This window comes from Schistocerca gregaria, chromosome 3 (genome assembly GCF_023897955.1).
Source record: "Schistocerca gregaria isolate iqSchGreg1 chromosome 3, iqSchGreg1.2, whole genome shotgun sequence".
Lineage (NCBI taxonomy): Eukaryota > Metazoa > Arthropoda > Insecta > Orthoptera > Acrididae > Schistocerca > Schistocerca gregaria.
This window is the reverse complement of record NC_064922.1, coordinates 417,946,296-417,960,216: the sequence shown is the minus strand read 5'-3', so window position 1 is coordinate 417,960,216 and position 13,921 is coordinate 417,946,296. Positions and strand designations below refer to the sequence as shown.

At 38.7% G+C, this 13,921-nt stretch overlaps 1 protein-coding gene across 1 annotated transcript in view; it reads left to right on the top strand.

The window, feature by feature from the left end:
- Positions 1–13,921, top strand: part of LOC126354333 (proton-coupled folate transporter-like) — a 231,414-nt gene that overhangs the window by 121,534 nt on the left and 95,959 nt on the right. The window contains exon 4 of the mRNA XM_050003899.1: positions 7,577–7,751. Coding sequence (XP_049859856.1) covers positions 7,577–7,751 — 175 coding nt within the window. The remainder of the gene's footprint in view (positions 1–7,576; positions 7,752–13,921) is intronic.

Here is a 13,921-nt window from a genome sequence, read left to right as displayed (position 1 = left end):
TGTTAAGTCTCACTGTGGCCATAATTAAGCCTTTCACTTCTGGCTGTTTCCTGACAGGATCATTTATTTTCCTCTCTTACTAGTCATGGACCTTATCATGATGAGAAGGCTTGCAGACCTCAACAATGTGGATGGCAGTATCGTAGATACATCCACACCAGCGAGTTATCTGTGGAGAGGTCAAACTAATGTATGGCTGTTGAAGAGAGGCAGCAGCCTTTCAATTGTTGCAGATGATTAATGTGGATGATTAACTGATCTATCCTTGTAACATTAACTAACTTGACCTTGCTATGCTGGTACTGTGGCACTGCTAAAATCAATGGCAAACCATAACATTTTCAGAGGGTACCCAGCACTGTAGTATCTTTTAATGATAATGGCATCATCTTAGATAAAGTATTGCAGAAGTAAAACAGTCCCCAGTACATATCTTTAGACAGGGATGACTCAACAGGATGTTGTTATCAGAAAAGTAATTGTTGCAATATACTAACATGAATTATGAACAGAAGGAGGAAACAATCTGTAGAAGCTGATCTTTCTTCCAAAGAGATGTTGGAATGTGTGAGACAATGCTGGCCATGCAACTCATCTGAGAAGACAGAGTGAAGAAAGACAAACCCAAATTTATAGCATTTGCAGATTAAGAAAAAGTTTTTTGTAGTTTAGAGTGAGTTACACTTCAATATTCTGAATTTATCAGAGATAAAATTACAGGGACAAAAGGCTACCTACAGAAACCAGGCTGCAGTTATATGGCTCAAAGGACAGGAAAGGGAAGCAGTAATTCAGAGTAGTTTCAAACAGCATTGCTCTATCTCTCATTGTATTCAGTCTGTACACAAAGTAGGTAGTGAAAGAAACCAAAGAGAAATTTGGGAATGGAATTAAGATTTAGGAAGAAGAAATAAAAACATTGAGGTTTACTGATGATACTGTATTCCTGTCAGAAATGACAAAGGACTTGGAAGATCAGTTGAACACAGTTGATAATGCTTTAAGAGAGTGAAGACGTTGTAAGCTGAAAACCAACAGATGTAAGGGAGTACAGTGGAATATTGCTTAACAAGCAAACCCATAATGTGCAATTTGCATAATGAGCAAAACAAGTTGTAAAAAACTGACTCGATTAACAAGTGATGTTTCGCATAACAAGTGACAACAATTTATTGATTTAGTTGATGTCATCAGCCGTTCACATGTGGCGGGGGAAATGTTCAGCAATATGAAGAGCTTTCATTGTCAGCAGCAGCGTATGAACAATGTCTTTAGTACATTCTGCTACCATCTTATTGTAGCTTGTGATCTCACATTTTTCTAAACTTATGTTCACACAGTGCTTTTTTGTGTGCAAATTTAAATAACTTTCATAGAAATGTCCCGAAAGATCAAGCCACAAGAGGATGGCTGTAAGAGAAAGAAAATGAAATGTAAAATCATGGAAGAACATGAATGTGGTGTGAGCACTGCTGATTTAGCATAAAATCGGTTTAAATCAACTATTTGCACAATTCTCAGGAACGAGGACAAGATTAAGGACTTCGGTGCTTCAAAGGGAGTGACAAGAGTATCTAAACAAAAGTTTCATATTCTGGATGATGTTTAAAGGTTGCTCTGTATATGGATAAATGAAAAGCAATTGCAAGGTAACACTGTTAATGAGAACATTATTTGTGAGAAGGCAAGAATGATTTTCACTGGTGTCTTTAAGAAGATGCCAAGATCATCAGTGGTCGAAGAAGGGGTTAAGGGAAACCTTGGGTGGTTCGAGAAGTTTAAGAGGATAACCAGCATCCACAGCATTGTGAGGCATGGTGAAGCTGCCACCTTTGACGCAAAGGTAGCAGAGAACTTCATCATCAACTTCAAGATGCTTGTAGATTCTGATGGTCATCTGCCGCAACAAGTTTTTAATTGTGATGAGATGGGTCTGTTCTGGATAAAGGTGCCAAAGCGTACCTTCATAACAGCTGAGGAGAGTGCATTGCTTGGTCACAAGCCAATGAAAGACCATCTCACACTGCTATTCTGTGCCAATGTAAGTGGCAGTTTAAAAGTTAAACCGCTGCTTCTTTACCATTCAGAAAGTCTGTGAACCTTCAAGAAGTGTAAAATCCAGACCAGCAGGTAACGTAGGGCGATGTGGAGGTCCAACAACAAGGCTTCAGTGACACATGATGTTTTTTGTGATAGGATCAATGAAGTGTTTGGTCCTTCAGTAAAAAAAGGTTTTGCTTGAGATTAATATGCCATTCTGTTTCTTGCCTGTTATGGACAGTGCTCCTGCCCATTCTCCAGGTGTTGAAGAATTTCAGCTCATCAACATCCAATTTCTGCCTCCCATCACCCCTCTGTTACTCCAGCATATGGAGCAGCAGATTATTTGTAATTGTAAGAAGCTTCACACTAAAGCACTTTTCAGGCATTACTTTGAGCTGACTGAAGCTACCAATCTCAGTCTCAGAGAACTCTGGAAATACCACTTCAACATCATTGCATGCATCAAGATGATCAAAAAGGCATGGGATGGGGTTACCAAGAGAATTCTCACTCCTGCTTGGAAGAAGATTTGACTGGAGTGCATTGTCAAATGTGACTCTGAGACATTTGAGTTAGTATGTATAGAGCCTGTAGTCAATGAGATTGTGTCTTTGGCCAAGAGCATGGGATGAGAAGTGGATAAAAAAGATATTGATGAGCTTGTGGAAGCTCACAGCCAGGAAATTACCACTGAAGAGCTTATAGAGCTTCAGTGTGTTTCACAGCAGGAAGTTGAGAGGGGAGTTGTTCAGAGGAGGAGGAGGAGGAGGAGGAGTAGGAGGAGGCATTAACAGCAAAGCATAAATCTTCTGGCACAGTGAAAGAAATTCTGAAAGAATGAGAATTGGTTGCATCATACATTGAAAATCATCACCCCAATAAAGCAGAGTTTGCGTACTCTTTAAATTTATTTGATGATAGTGCTGTGTTGGATTTTCACCAAGTGTTGAAGTGTTGGTACAAACAAATGACTATAGATAGCTTCATAGTAAAAAAAGAATTAGTTATATATTGTGAATAATAATAAAGTAGATAAAACTTTAAGTACTTTTTCTGCACCGAATGCATTATTGTATTTTACATTAATTTATACAGGATTAATTGTTTCACTTAACAAGTGTTTTATACTATGAGTAAAGCTCTGGAATGAATGATACTTGCTTTGCAAGGTTCCACTGTAGTAATGGAGTGTATTCAAATTGAATTAGGCAATGCTGAGGGAATTAGGTGAGGAAATGAGAAACTAAAATTAGTAGATGAATTTTGCTATTTGGTCATCAAAATAACTGACAACAGTATAAGTTTAGAGGATGTAAAATGGCATATGGCAATAACAAGAAAAAAATGATGAAAAAGAAAAAATTACTAACATAAAATATAAGTGTAACTATTAGAAACTCTTTTCAGAAAGTTTTTGTGTACCTTGTATAGACGTGAGACATAGTCAGTAAACAATACAGACAATAAAGAAGTAGAAGATTTTGAACTATGTTGTTAGAGATAAATTCTAAAGTTTATATGGGTATACTGAGTAACTAATGAAGAGACATTGCACCAAATTAGGGAAAAAAAGAACTGTATGCCATATCTTGAATAAAAGAAGGGAAAGGTTGATCACAGGGCACATCCTGGGGCATCAAGGAATTGTTAGTTTCTTAACTGAGGGAGTGTGGGGCATAAAAATTGTGGTGAATGACTAAGACTTGACTACAGTAAACAGGTTAAAGTAGGTATGGGCTGCATCAGGTATGCAGACATTTTGAGAAGTGCACAGGATAGTGCAAAGAGCTGCATCAAACCAGAGTTCAGACTGAAGATCATGACAGCAACATTGTCCTGTCTCTCTTAGTAATTCCAAATATTCATCTCTCCATTCATAAATGAACAGCTCTTAGAACATGAAAATTTATCAAATTAAGAGCCCCTGTATTACTTCTGTAAGTAAAAACTAGGAATACACAATGATTGTAAACATCCGATTTCAAGAACATACTTGGAACTCTGTACAGGATGGTTAAGAGAGTCTAGTTCCAGTTTCCACAGTTTTGACTTGAAACCACATTTGTTACTCTGATACATTTATGTGTGCCATTTTAACATTGGCCAATGGGCTTGTCACATTGGTAATAACAATTCCTGGCAGATCATCAAAGTTTAGCACTCTTGGGCTTGGCTGGCTCTTGGATGGGTGACCTCTGGGTGGAGCGCTGTCGGCAAGCGTGGTGCACTTGGCCCTGGTGAGGCCAATTTGGGAACTACTTGACTGAGAAGTAGCAGCTCCAGTCACCAAAACTGACAATGGCCAGGAGAGCAGTGTGTTGACCCCTGACCGCTTCATATCTGCATCCAAGATGCGTATCGGCTGAGGATGACATAGTGTTCAGTTGGTTCCATTGGGCTTTCTGAGACCTGTTAGGATGGAATTTTTAGCTTTAACACAGTCAAAACTGGCAGTGTGGTGGAGCAAGACTGCCTCCCTTTGCCCACAAATGAAGTAGCATGTATGTATTAAAAATACAATTTTAAGTCAGAGCTATGGAAATTGGAGTTAGGTGCCTTTACTTCTCATGTGTAAAACTTAGTTTTGAAAATTGTATTTAGTTTACTAAAAGCACTATAGGCAAATCTTACTCTTCTTTTGCCATTTTCCTTGGCCATTCAGTTGTAGCTACTCTAAATTTCAAAACGTGTCATCTAGTCGAATATAAATTTTTTGTTTTGATATGTTTATTACATATTATTTTAGTCACATGTTAATTGATTTTGAGCTTACTTTCAACTTTTCTGTATTTATATCTTCCATTTGTTATTGAAGTTTATGTCGAATAAAAGCAACAGTGCATAAAAATTATCAAAATGGAGTTGGCTTATCTACATTTCATTAACACATATTCTGTATCTTTTTTTTTCCAATTTAGGACTCTTATACCTGCCTCTAGAGTGCATTGGGGAGGATGACAGTTCAAATACATGTCCAACCACCCAGATCTAGATTTCTTGTGATTTCCCTACATCACTGTAGGCAAATGCCAGGATGGCTCCCTTAAAAAGGAGCGGCTGATTCTTTTCCCTATCCTTCAAACAATCTGAGCTGATGCTCTGCCTCTAATGACCTTGATGCTGAAGGGACATTAAACCCTGTTCTTCCTTTATTCCTTCCTTCCTCTGGAGCTGCTGCAAATGTTCTTGGTGATACTATGTTGATGAAATCTAATAGAAGGTAAAACGTACTTATTGCTACATGCTTGGGTTGTACACCTTTATGTTACGGTTATGGTCACTGGCTGCCACTGTGCAGATCATTGGCTAAATACCTTCCCCCAGCAATTACTTGTGGCTTAACAGTTCTTATTTATGGAAGCTTTTGGGACTTAAATGTCAATTAAATATTGTAATTTAGTAGAACATTCTAGGTATGTACACATAAGAGTGTTGTCTGCTGAGACAGGTATAACAGCTCTGTATATGACTTCATGTATTTTCTATAAACTTGCTTTCAGTGCAAAAAGCTAGTTCTTGTTGAGAAATTAGCTCTCATAGCTGGTACTCAGTTTCAGATTCTACATGACAAAACTGAACAGGGATGTTGGAAATCTCAACATCAGCATAACTGGACAAAAGCTATCATCTTCATTAATAGGAAAGTAAATATAACAGCCAGTGCATTCCTCTTATGGTCTTATGGTTCACATTGTCCAACTACCAATGGAGAAAAAGGAAATGTGTGTGGTGTGTGTGTGTGTGTGTGTGTGTGTGTGTGTGTGTGTGTGTGTCAGATGCACAGCAGGCGTCCAGTTGTGTTTCTGGGAGATGATGGCCAGATTCCAACTAAATAGCTAAAAAGATTTGATCCTATCCCTGAATGCATCTGCTAGTAAAAGAAACTGTATCATTTAACACCTAATTATATCTCGATGGTATAGCCCAGCAGTGGTTTGAGAACAACAAGGAAAAACTCAGGAACTGGGACAAATCTCACATGGAAATTTAAAAAAAAAAAAAAAAAAAAAAACATTTATCAACAATCAGTGGGGGTGACAGAGCCAAAGAGAAACTGAAGAATGAGTCTTAATCCAGGAAACATGACATAATCATATAATTGGCCTATCATAATTAATAGTGAAAGCTGAAACCTGTGAAAATATAATTGAAGCCAAAACTTTTCTATCCTCCTCTGCGTATTTAGTTTATGATAATTGGACTGTTGACATCATATAAGGCTGATGGAATGAAACAGGCAATTCCAAAGGTAAATGACAACAGAGATTAATCCATGACAAATTCAGAGTGTAGCAAATTCATCTTAAGCACATACAACAATCTAGGGAGCAATCCAAACCACAAATGTAAATCAAGCAAGGTCAAAGCCCTACTTGGTGCATTCCTAAAGGCTTCAGTAACTAGCAAGAGATTGCTGGCAATAGCCAGATTGTGTGGAATTTAGTAGTAAACATTTGCCAGAGGGTGGTGCAACCTCATGTATTGGCTGTAACTGAAGTGCCATGTTTGGACACAAGCCACAACTGTTGCCTGAACCTTGAGTCATCTCTTTTGATAATCAGGCTTGGTAGGCAATATGAATTGCTGTCGGACACCAAAAAATGTTTCAGTAAATATGGGCATGCAAATGAGTTGTGAGTATGGGAAAACTCAGTCAGTGTTTTAATCTGCTCTCAGAATCCATTGCAGTGCAGCATCATGGACCTACCATTAGTAATATTTAATGCAAAAACTCTGGCAGAATATTATTGTAACAAAAAAGTTGTTTACAATTTTTTTAATTTTTGTGAGTGTACAACTTGATGTTCTCTTAAACTTAGTACAATTTTATATTGAATTTTTATGAAGTGTATCAGCACTGTTAGCGGTGGACAATGCAGTAATACTGCCAGAATAACATTATTAAAGAGAGGAAGGGCAAGAGCTTTTCACTGTTGATTACAAATTCTTCATGAAAGATTCTGCAACTATATTGAAGTTTAAATTTATCCTTTATTTCACTGTTTCAGTTGTACATTCTTTTTATGATTGCTAATTTTGATCAAAAATAGTCATCATAAGAATAAATGTGCAAGTGAGACTGTGATCAATGTGAAAATACAAGGGTTTTCTTAAGGAAAAAAGTATATTTTTATCTGTGGTTGTAAATGTTAATGATAGATTAATAACAAGATTTTCTTGGGTTTTATAAAGTACATTGCCTCTGACATGAAGTAAATAAACTCATTCATGTTCTGACTGGGATGACCACAGTTTGACAACATGGTAATCAAGTCACTCTCTTCTGGTGAGGCAGCAATTGATAAGTCTTATGAGACACATGATCAGTCTTTGTAAATGGACATGAATGAATTTCAATGAGTTGGCAATATCTCCAACAAAATATAAAAACATAAGAGAATTAAGTGAGAAAAGTTACTTATAAACCTGAAATGTTCTTTGTTAAATCATATAATGGAAACTTTGCATATTGGAATTAGCTTTTTTGTGTCATATATTTATTGTTAACTCCATTTCTCTCTGTGTTCAACAGGTCATGCAACAACATATGCTGCATATGCTGGACTCTCTACTATAGACCATTTGCCACCACGCTATTTACTTCCTGCTTCCATACCTATTGCTCTAACTGGTGGCTTTATTGCATTGATCTTATCTTCGTACAGCTACATTGCCGATGTAAGTCGTGCTGATAAAAGAGGATTGAGGTGAGTTACTCTGCATAAACAGTCAACACCCACAATTTACAACCAACTCTGTGATTCATTAATTTAATAGTAGAAATAAAAATGATATCCATTGTTGATGACTTGACCTGATACCCTGAACATTGAGGTAAGAAATGAATTATTTGTTATTTGCAAAATAAAGTACTATGATATGTACAAATGATACACCTTCTGTCAGAGGAGCAGTGTTTTGTGATGATAGGTGATGATTGTGGGGGATCAGGAGAAATAAAGAACAGAAGAAATATTTGATGTGGCACATAATGATCTCTATTGTTTCTGAGAAATATGAACCTTTCTGGAGAAAAGCCATGTGTCTTCATAACCAGAGAAACAAGCCTTTTTTGCCAATTGACAGCAGTTTTCCCAAATGTGCTTTTATAATTGCACCAACCTGTCCTGTTTCATGTTTGCACCTGCATCTACTAACCATTGTATGTCTAGTGCCCCCATTCCTACAGCCTAGGCATCCAAGTTAAAACACATATGCTCCAAAACGATATCCCACAACCTCTGTACCAATAGCCTCTTCCGCTCATTCGTCTCTCTAGCAACTAAAACACAAATCTTGCTTACAGACAAATGTCTTGGACAGCCTCCTCCTGTGACTCTGTCACAAACATAGTATCACTTCTAAAGAAGTCAGAAGCACCCCTCTCACCACCCAACCATCCAGTACCAGCCATTCCTTGAATGTCTCAACAGATTGTTATGCTAGGGTTTCGCAACTCAAGCATTGAAATGAGATAATCTCTCCTGATATCCTTACCACATCCCAAGTGCTAACTTGCACTGCTACCCTAAATTCTGCTACATGCTTGTCAAACGATGTAATATTACTAGACAATAACTACTTCAACATTCCTGGCCCTACAGTTATTTTCAATGTAAAACGTGCTTCTTGTACCCACCCATGACTACGTACACCAGCCCCAGCCACTAGTAAATCATACAGTATGACAGATAGAGCAACATGTGAAACAACGCAAGGGTTTTTATGAAGGAATGATCATCATTAATCTGACCGATTGTGTGAATGGTCAAAGAAAACTATCTGCCTTGGTGGCAATCTGTACCCAATTTTAAGCATGCTGTATAGCACAACACAAGACACCTGAGTGCTTGCTTTCCCAAACTCCACTTTAGGATGCAGTATTAATCCACCTCTCCAGCGCCCCCACCTATACACACACAAACTACAGAACTAGTTTCTATGAGAGATGGGAATTTGCCCTCCAACATACCCTCTCATCACACTATCCTGTTGAGCTTCATTTCTTTAAATGTCCCATCACTCCCACCCTCAGTCCCTACATTTTGCAACCTTGTGCAACCAATCACTCTCCCTCCTTTTAGGATTAATATTTGCTACTTTAAGTGTATATAGTGCCAGTAGTAAAAAGTTTGGCCTCCTGAAGGTAAGTAATAGCCAGTCATTCTGTCTCCCTGAATTTTCTGAATCTATTATACAAGTTACTAGTAACCTTTTCTGTCTCACTCATAATGAAGTAATAGTTATGAGTCATAACTAGTGAAGTATCAATATTTGAGTGAAATTTTACTTCTCTGTGTTATGTAAAAGTTTGCTGATTTGTGTTATGCAAACTGCTTTTCAGTCCACTCTCATACCTTGTACTGAGTTTGTGCAGAAGTTGGTACTGTTTTCCCACAAGTTTAAAAAACACAACAGATACAAGTAACAGAGACTTTAGTAATTAATAATACATTCTCCTTCACTATTTATAATTCTGTCAATGCTGCGTAACTTTTCAGTTCCATGACTGTATAAATCATGTGGTTCTGCGACAAAAAACTCAATAAGCCATATTTAGAGCAGATTTTCATGTGCAAAGAAAGTTCCTCGAGGGTTAGTTGATACAAAGTGGAAAAGGTGAAAATCTTAGGGTGCAAGTTTAGGCGAATAAGATGGTTGTGAAATGACTTCCCAACCAAATACCTGTATAGTGTTTGTTGTCAGTCTAACAGAATTTGGGCAGACATTATCAGGGAATGCCATCGCTGCACATAATCTTCCTGGTTATTGTTCTTGGATTGCATCTGCAAGATGTCTCAGTTGTTGACAATAGATGTCAGCAGTGATGGTTGCACCTTGGGGAAGCAACTCGTAATACACTACACTATCGTTGTTCCACCAGATGCATAATATTATCTTTTGTGGAGGCACACAGGTCCTTGTACTGGGAGTTTTTGCTTTGTTTGGGTTCAACCATTCCTTTCTTTTCTTTATGTTAGCGCAGTATTTCTCATCACCAGTAACTATACTGGATACACTGGAAATTAATGGTCAGTGTTGTTCACGAGCCAATTAATGACGAGCAAGTAAAGATGCAAATAAGGTGTCCTGCTAATTTTTGTAATTTTGAGTTAGAGCATGCAGTGCCCATACATCTAATTTTTGAACCTTCTCCATTGCATTCAAGTCTTACAAAATGATGGAATGATCACAGTTGATCACTTTTGCTATTTCTTGAATACATTTTATGGATCATTGTGCATTAATGTGTTTAAATGATCTTCATCAAACCATGAAGGTCTTCCTGAACATGGAGGGCCAATAATGTCAAAATGATACTCCTTAAAATGAGAAGACCATTTTCTTATTGTGCTCTGTCCAGTGGCAATATCCCCAAACATGGTGAAAATGTTTCTTACTGCCTCTGCTGCTGCCACCCCTCTAATGAACTCAAACAGAAGAATGTGTTGGAAATGTTCTCATTTCTCCACTTGGCATTCCATTTTCTAGTGCTCACAACTCCACATCTCCAAAAGATAAAATGATGAAATGTAAACTCAAATAGCAAACAGTGAATTACAAATAAAAAATGACAGTCAATAAATAAACCTATAGCAACTGGAATACTGACATATAAAACAAGAATACTATAAGCTTAGGCGCTAACATAATAATTTTAGTGCACTGTACATCTCCGTGATAAAAATATGTTGTTGTTGTGATCTTCACTCCAGTTACTGGTTTGATGCAGCTCTTCATGCTACTGTATCAAATGGTTCAAATGGCTCAGTCCCCTAGAACTTAGAACTACTTAAACCTAACTAATCTAAGGACATCACACACATCCATGCTCAAGGCAGGATTTGAACCTGCGATCATAGCGGTAGTGCAGTTCCAGACTGAAGCACCTAGAACCACTCGGGCACAGCGACCGGCACTACTGTATCCTGTGCAAGCCTCTCCATCTGTGAATAACTACTGCAAATTACATCCATTTTAATCTACACACTGCATTCATCCCTTGGCTTTCCCCTGCAATTTTTAACCCCCCACCCACACACTCACTTATCTCCTTGTTGCAACAGGATGTGTCCCATCAACCAATCAGTTCTTTTAGTCACAATTCAATAACTTCTATTCTCTTTCTGGCTGAACTTCTTGTCATCCATATTTCACTCTGTACATGGCTACACTCCATACAAATACCTCCTGGGAGGACTTTCTGAAACTTTATATTATATGTTAAAAAGTTCCTCATTTCATGAAAATTCTTTGTGCTGTAGCCAATCTACATTTTATATATCCTCCACCTTGGCAATCATCAGTTCTTTTGCTGCCCAAGTAGCAAAACCCTGTTACTACTTTTAGTGTCTCATTTCTTAATCTGATTCCTTCAGTACCACCTGAATTAATTTGGCTATATTCCATAACTTTTTTTTTTTTTTTTACTTTTGTTGATGTTCATCTCATATTTGAGCATCTAACTTAGCATTTAGTTCTTTTCTTAAAGAAGAATTTTGATCAATTAGTAGTTTTCTTAAAGCCGCTGAATCTGCTCTGTGGGCTTTAAATAAATTTACTATCTCAGACCAGTCTGGCACCTCCTTTCTCCCTGTCAAAGCTATGGCTGGTTCTGAAGTTTCCCCTGTCTTTTGAATTCTATCTATATCCCTATTGATTTTCGACCTAGTGGTCATTCAAAACAACTTCACCTCTAAATGTACTAGCTACAGTACTATAGTCTTTGAACAGTTTCCTCTTTATTTATTTATTTTTTTTCTTACTCAAACAATTATTGTCTTTTGCTCACCCGGCATTGAGTTTTAGGCTGCGTTGGGTTGGTGAGCAGGTGTAGAATCGGCACCGGTGAATAGCACAGGCACTGGCAGCATCGAACGTTGGTTATGGCATCAGTGTCGGTGTCAGGTGTCACCAAGCCATTGCAGTCAGCAACAGTGGCAGTTTACTGCATTGCCATTGGCGGCTGGTTACTGCATCGGTGGCAGTTTGTTACTGCATCGATGTCAGTGGCTGGTTACTGCGTCGGCGTTGGCTGGTTTCTGCGTCGATGTCGGTGGCTGGTTACTGCTTGTGTGAGAATTGCTTCGTCCCCACACTCAAATCTTCTTAATCAAAAAGTTGAGATCTTCCCTCCATTCTTTTGATGTTTTTACCTTCTCCTGTCTTATATTGTACTGAATTCACAACTTTCTTAAAAAAAAAATGGTTTAAATGGTTCTGAGCACTATGTGACTTAACATCTGAGGTCATCAGTCCCCTAGAACTTAGAAGTACTTAAACCTGACTAACCTAAGCACATCACACACATCCATGCCCGAGGCAGGATTCGAACCTGCGACCGTAGTGGTCGCGCGGTTCCAGACTGAAGCGCCTATAACCGCGTGGCCAACTTTCTTCCTTTGGTTCAGTAGACACAATGCAATTACTTGAAACAGTTTCCCAGTCTTGTTACACCTGGTTGCTATGGAAACTCAAATATCTTCTTCCCATTTTTGGCTTAAAATGTCCCTTTTTCTTCGAGTCCTGTCACTTGGTCGCCACATTCTAATGCTTTCTTGGACGGCAAGAGACAGTGCTGTGTTGGGTTGCACGACTCGCATGTCTCTTCCAGTTGACTCATATGTTGTGCATGCAGCCGATACTCTTCTTTGGGCCATAAGCTATGTTGCCCTCACCACTTAATTCTTCTCTGAAGACTGTATCTGATTAAAGGGAATAATATTAACCAACTCTCTATTCTTGAAATGAATCATGTACTTGTACAATCTTTTCAGTTCAACAACAATATATTTTCCCCTCTCATCCCCAAGGTAACAATTATTCTGTACAAGCTCCAGCAAGCCAACTGGTTCCAAGATAAATGTTAGAATCAACAAAACACCCATACTATTACATACGTGCTGCCTCATGCAGAGCCAAGACATGAAGTAAGAGTCTCTATACAATACACGCTTCATCTGTCTCTGTAACGATCCTCATGACACCACAAACCACAGGATATTATACAAGCACTCTTTGACTTTTTGATATAAATTCCAAGGTGCTGCTGGTAACCTTTTGTTGGAGCCACTCATCTGATGCAGCTCCTGGCTTTTCGCTGTCCCTCCTGCACACACAGATATGTGTGGTGCAGTAAAAAGGCTCTCTCACCCTCATCATTAAAATATTGATTGTTTGAGATGGTGGAGAGCCAAGTGTTCTAGAACATACCCCAAAATTCTTTAATCACTACACATTCTCTATCATTCAACTACCTCTCAGTGTGCCCTGAAATGAGAAATGTCCTACCCACTATCCATCCCACTCTTTCCACAGTGGTATTTTACCACCCACAGAACCTACACAATATTCTCATCCATCCCTGTACAACCCCTGCTCCCAGCCCCTTGCATGAAGCTCATATCCCTGTAATAGACATAGATGGAAGAAGTGTCCCATACATCCTCCCACCACCACCTACTGCAGTCATGTCACGAGCATCACCCATCCCATCAAAGGCAGTGCTACCTGTAAAACCAGTCATCCTATCTACAAGCTAATCTGCAACCACTGTTCAGCTTTCTACAAGGACATTACAACCAACAAGCTGTCTGTCCAATGGACGGCCACCAACAAACTGTGGCCAAGAAACAACTAGGCCACCCTGTTACTGAGCATGCTGCACAACACAACGTCTTTCATTTAAATGACTGCTTCACACCCTGTGCCATCTGGATCCTTCCCACCAACACCACCTTCTTTGAATTGAACAGATGGGAACCCCCCCTGCAATATATCCAACGTTCCTGTAACACTCCTGGCCTCAACCATCTTTCCCTGCCTTCTGGGCCTCAAAAGTGCAACCTCAACCTTCATTAGTCACTGTCCTTACCAA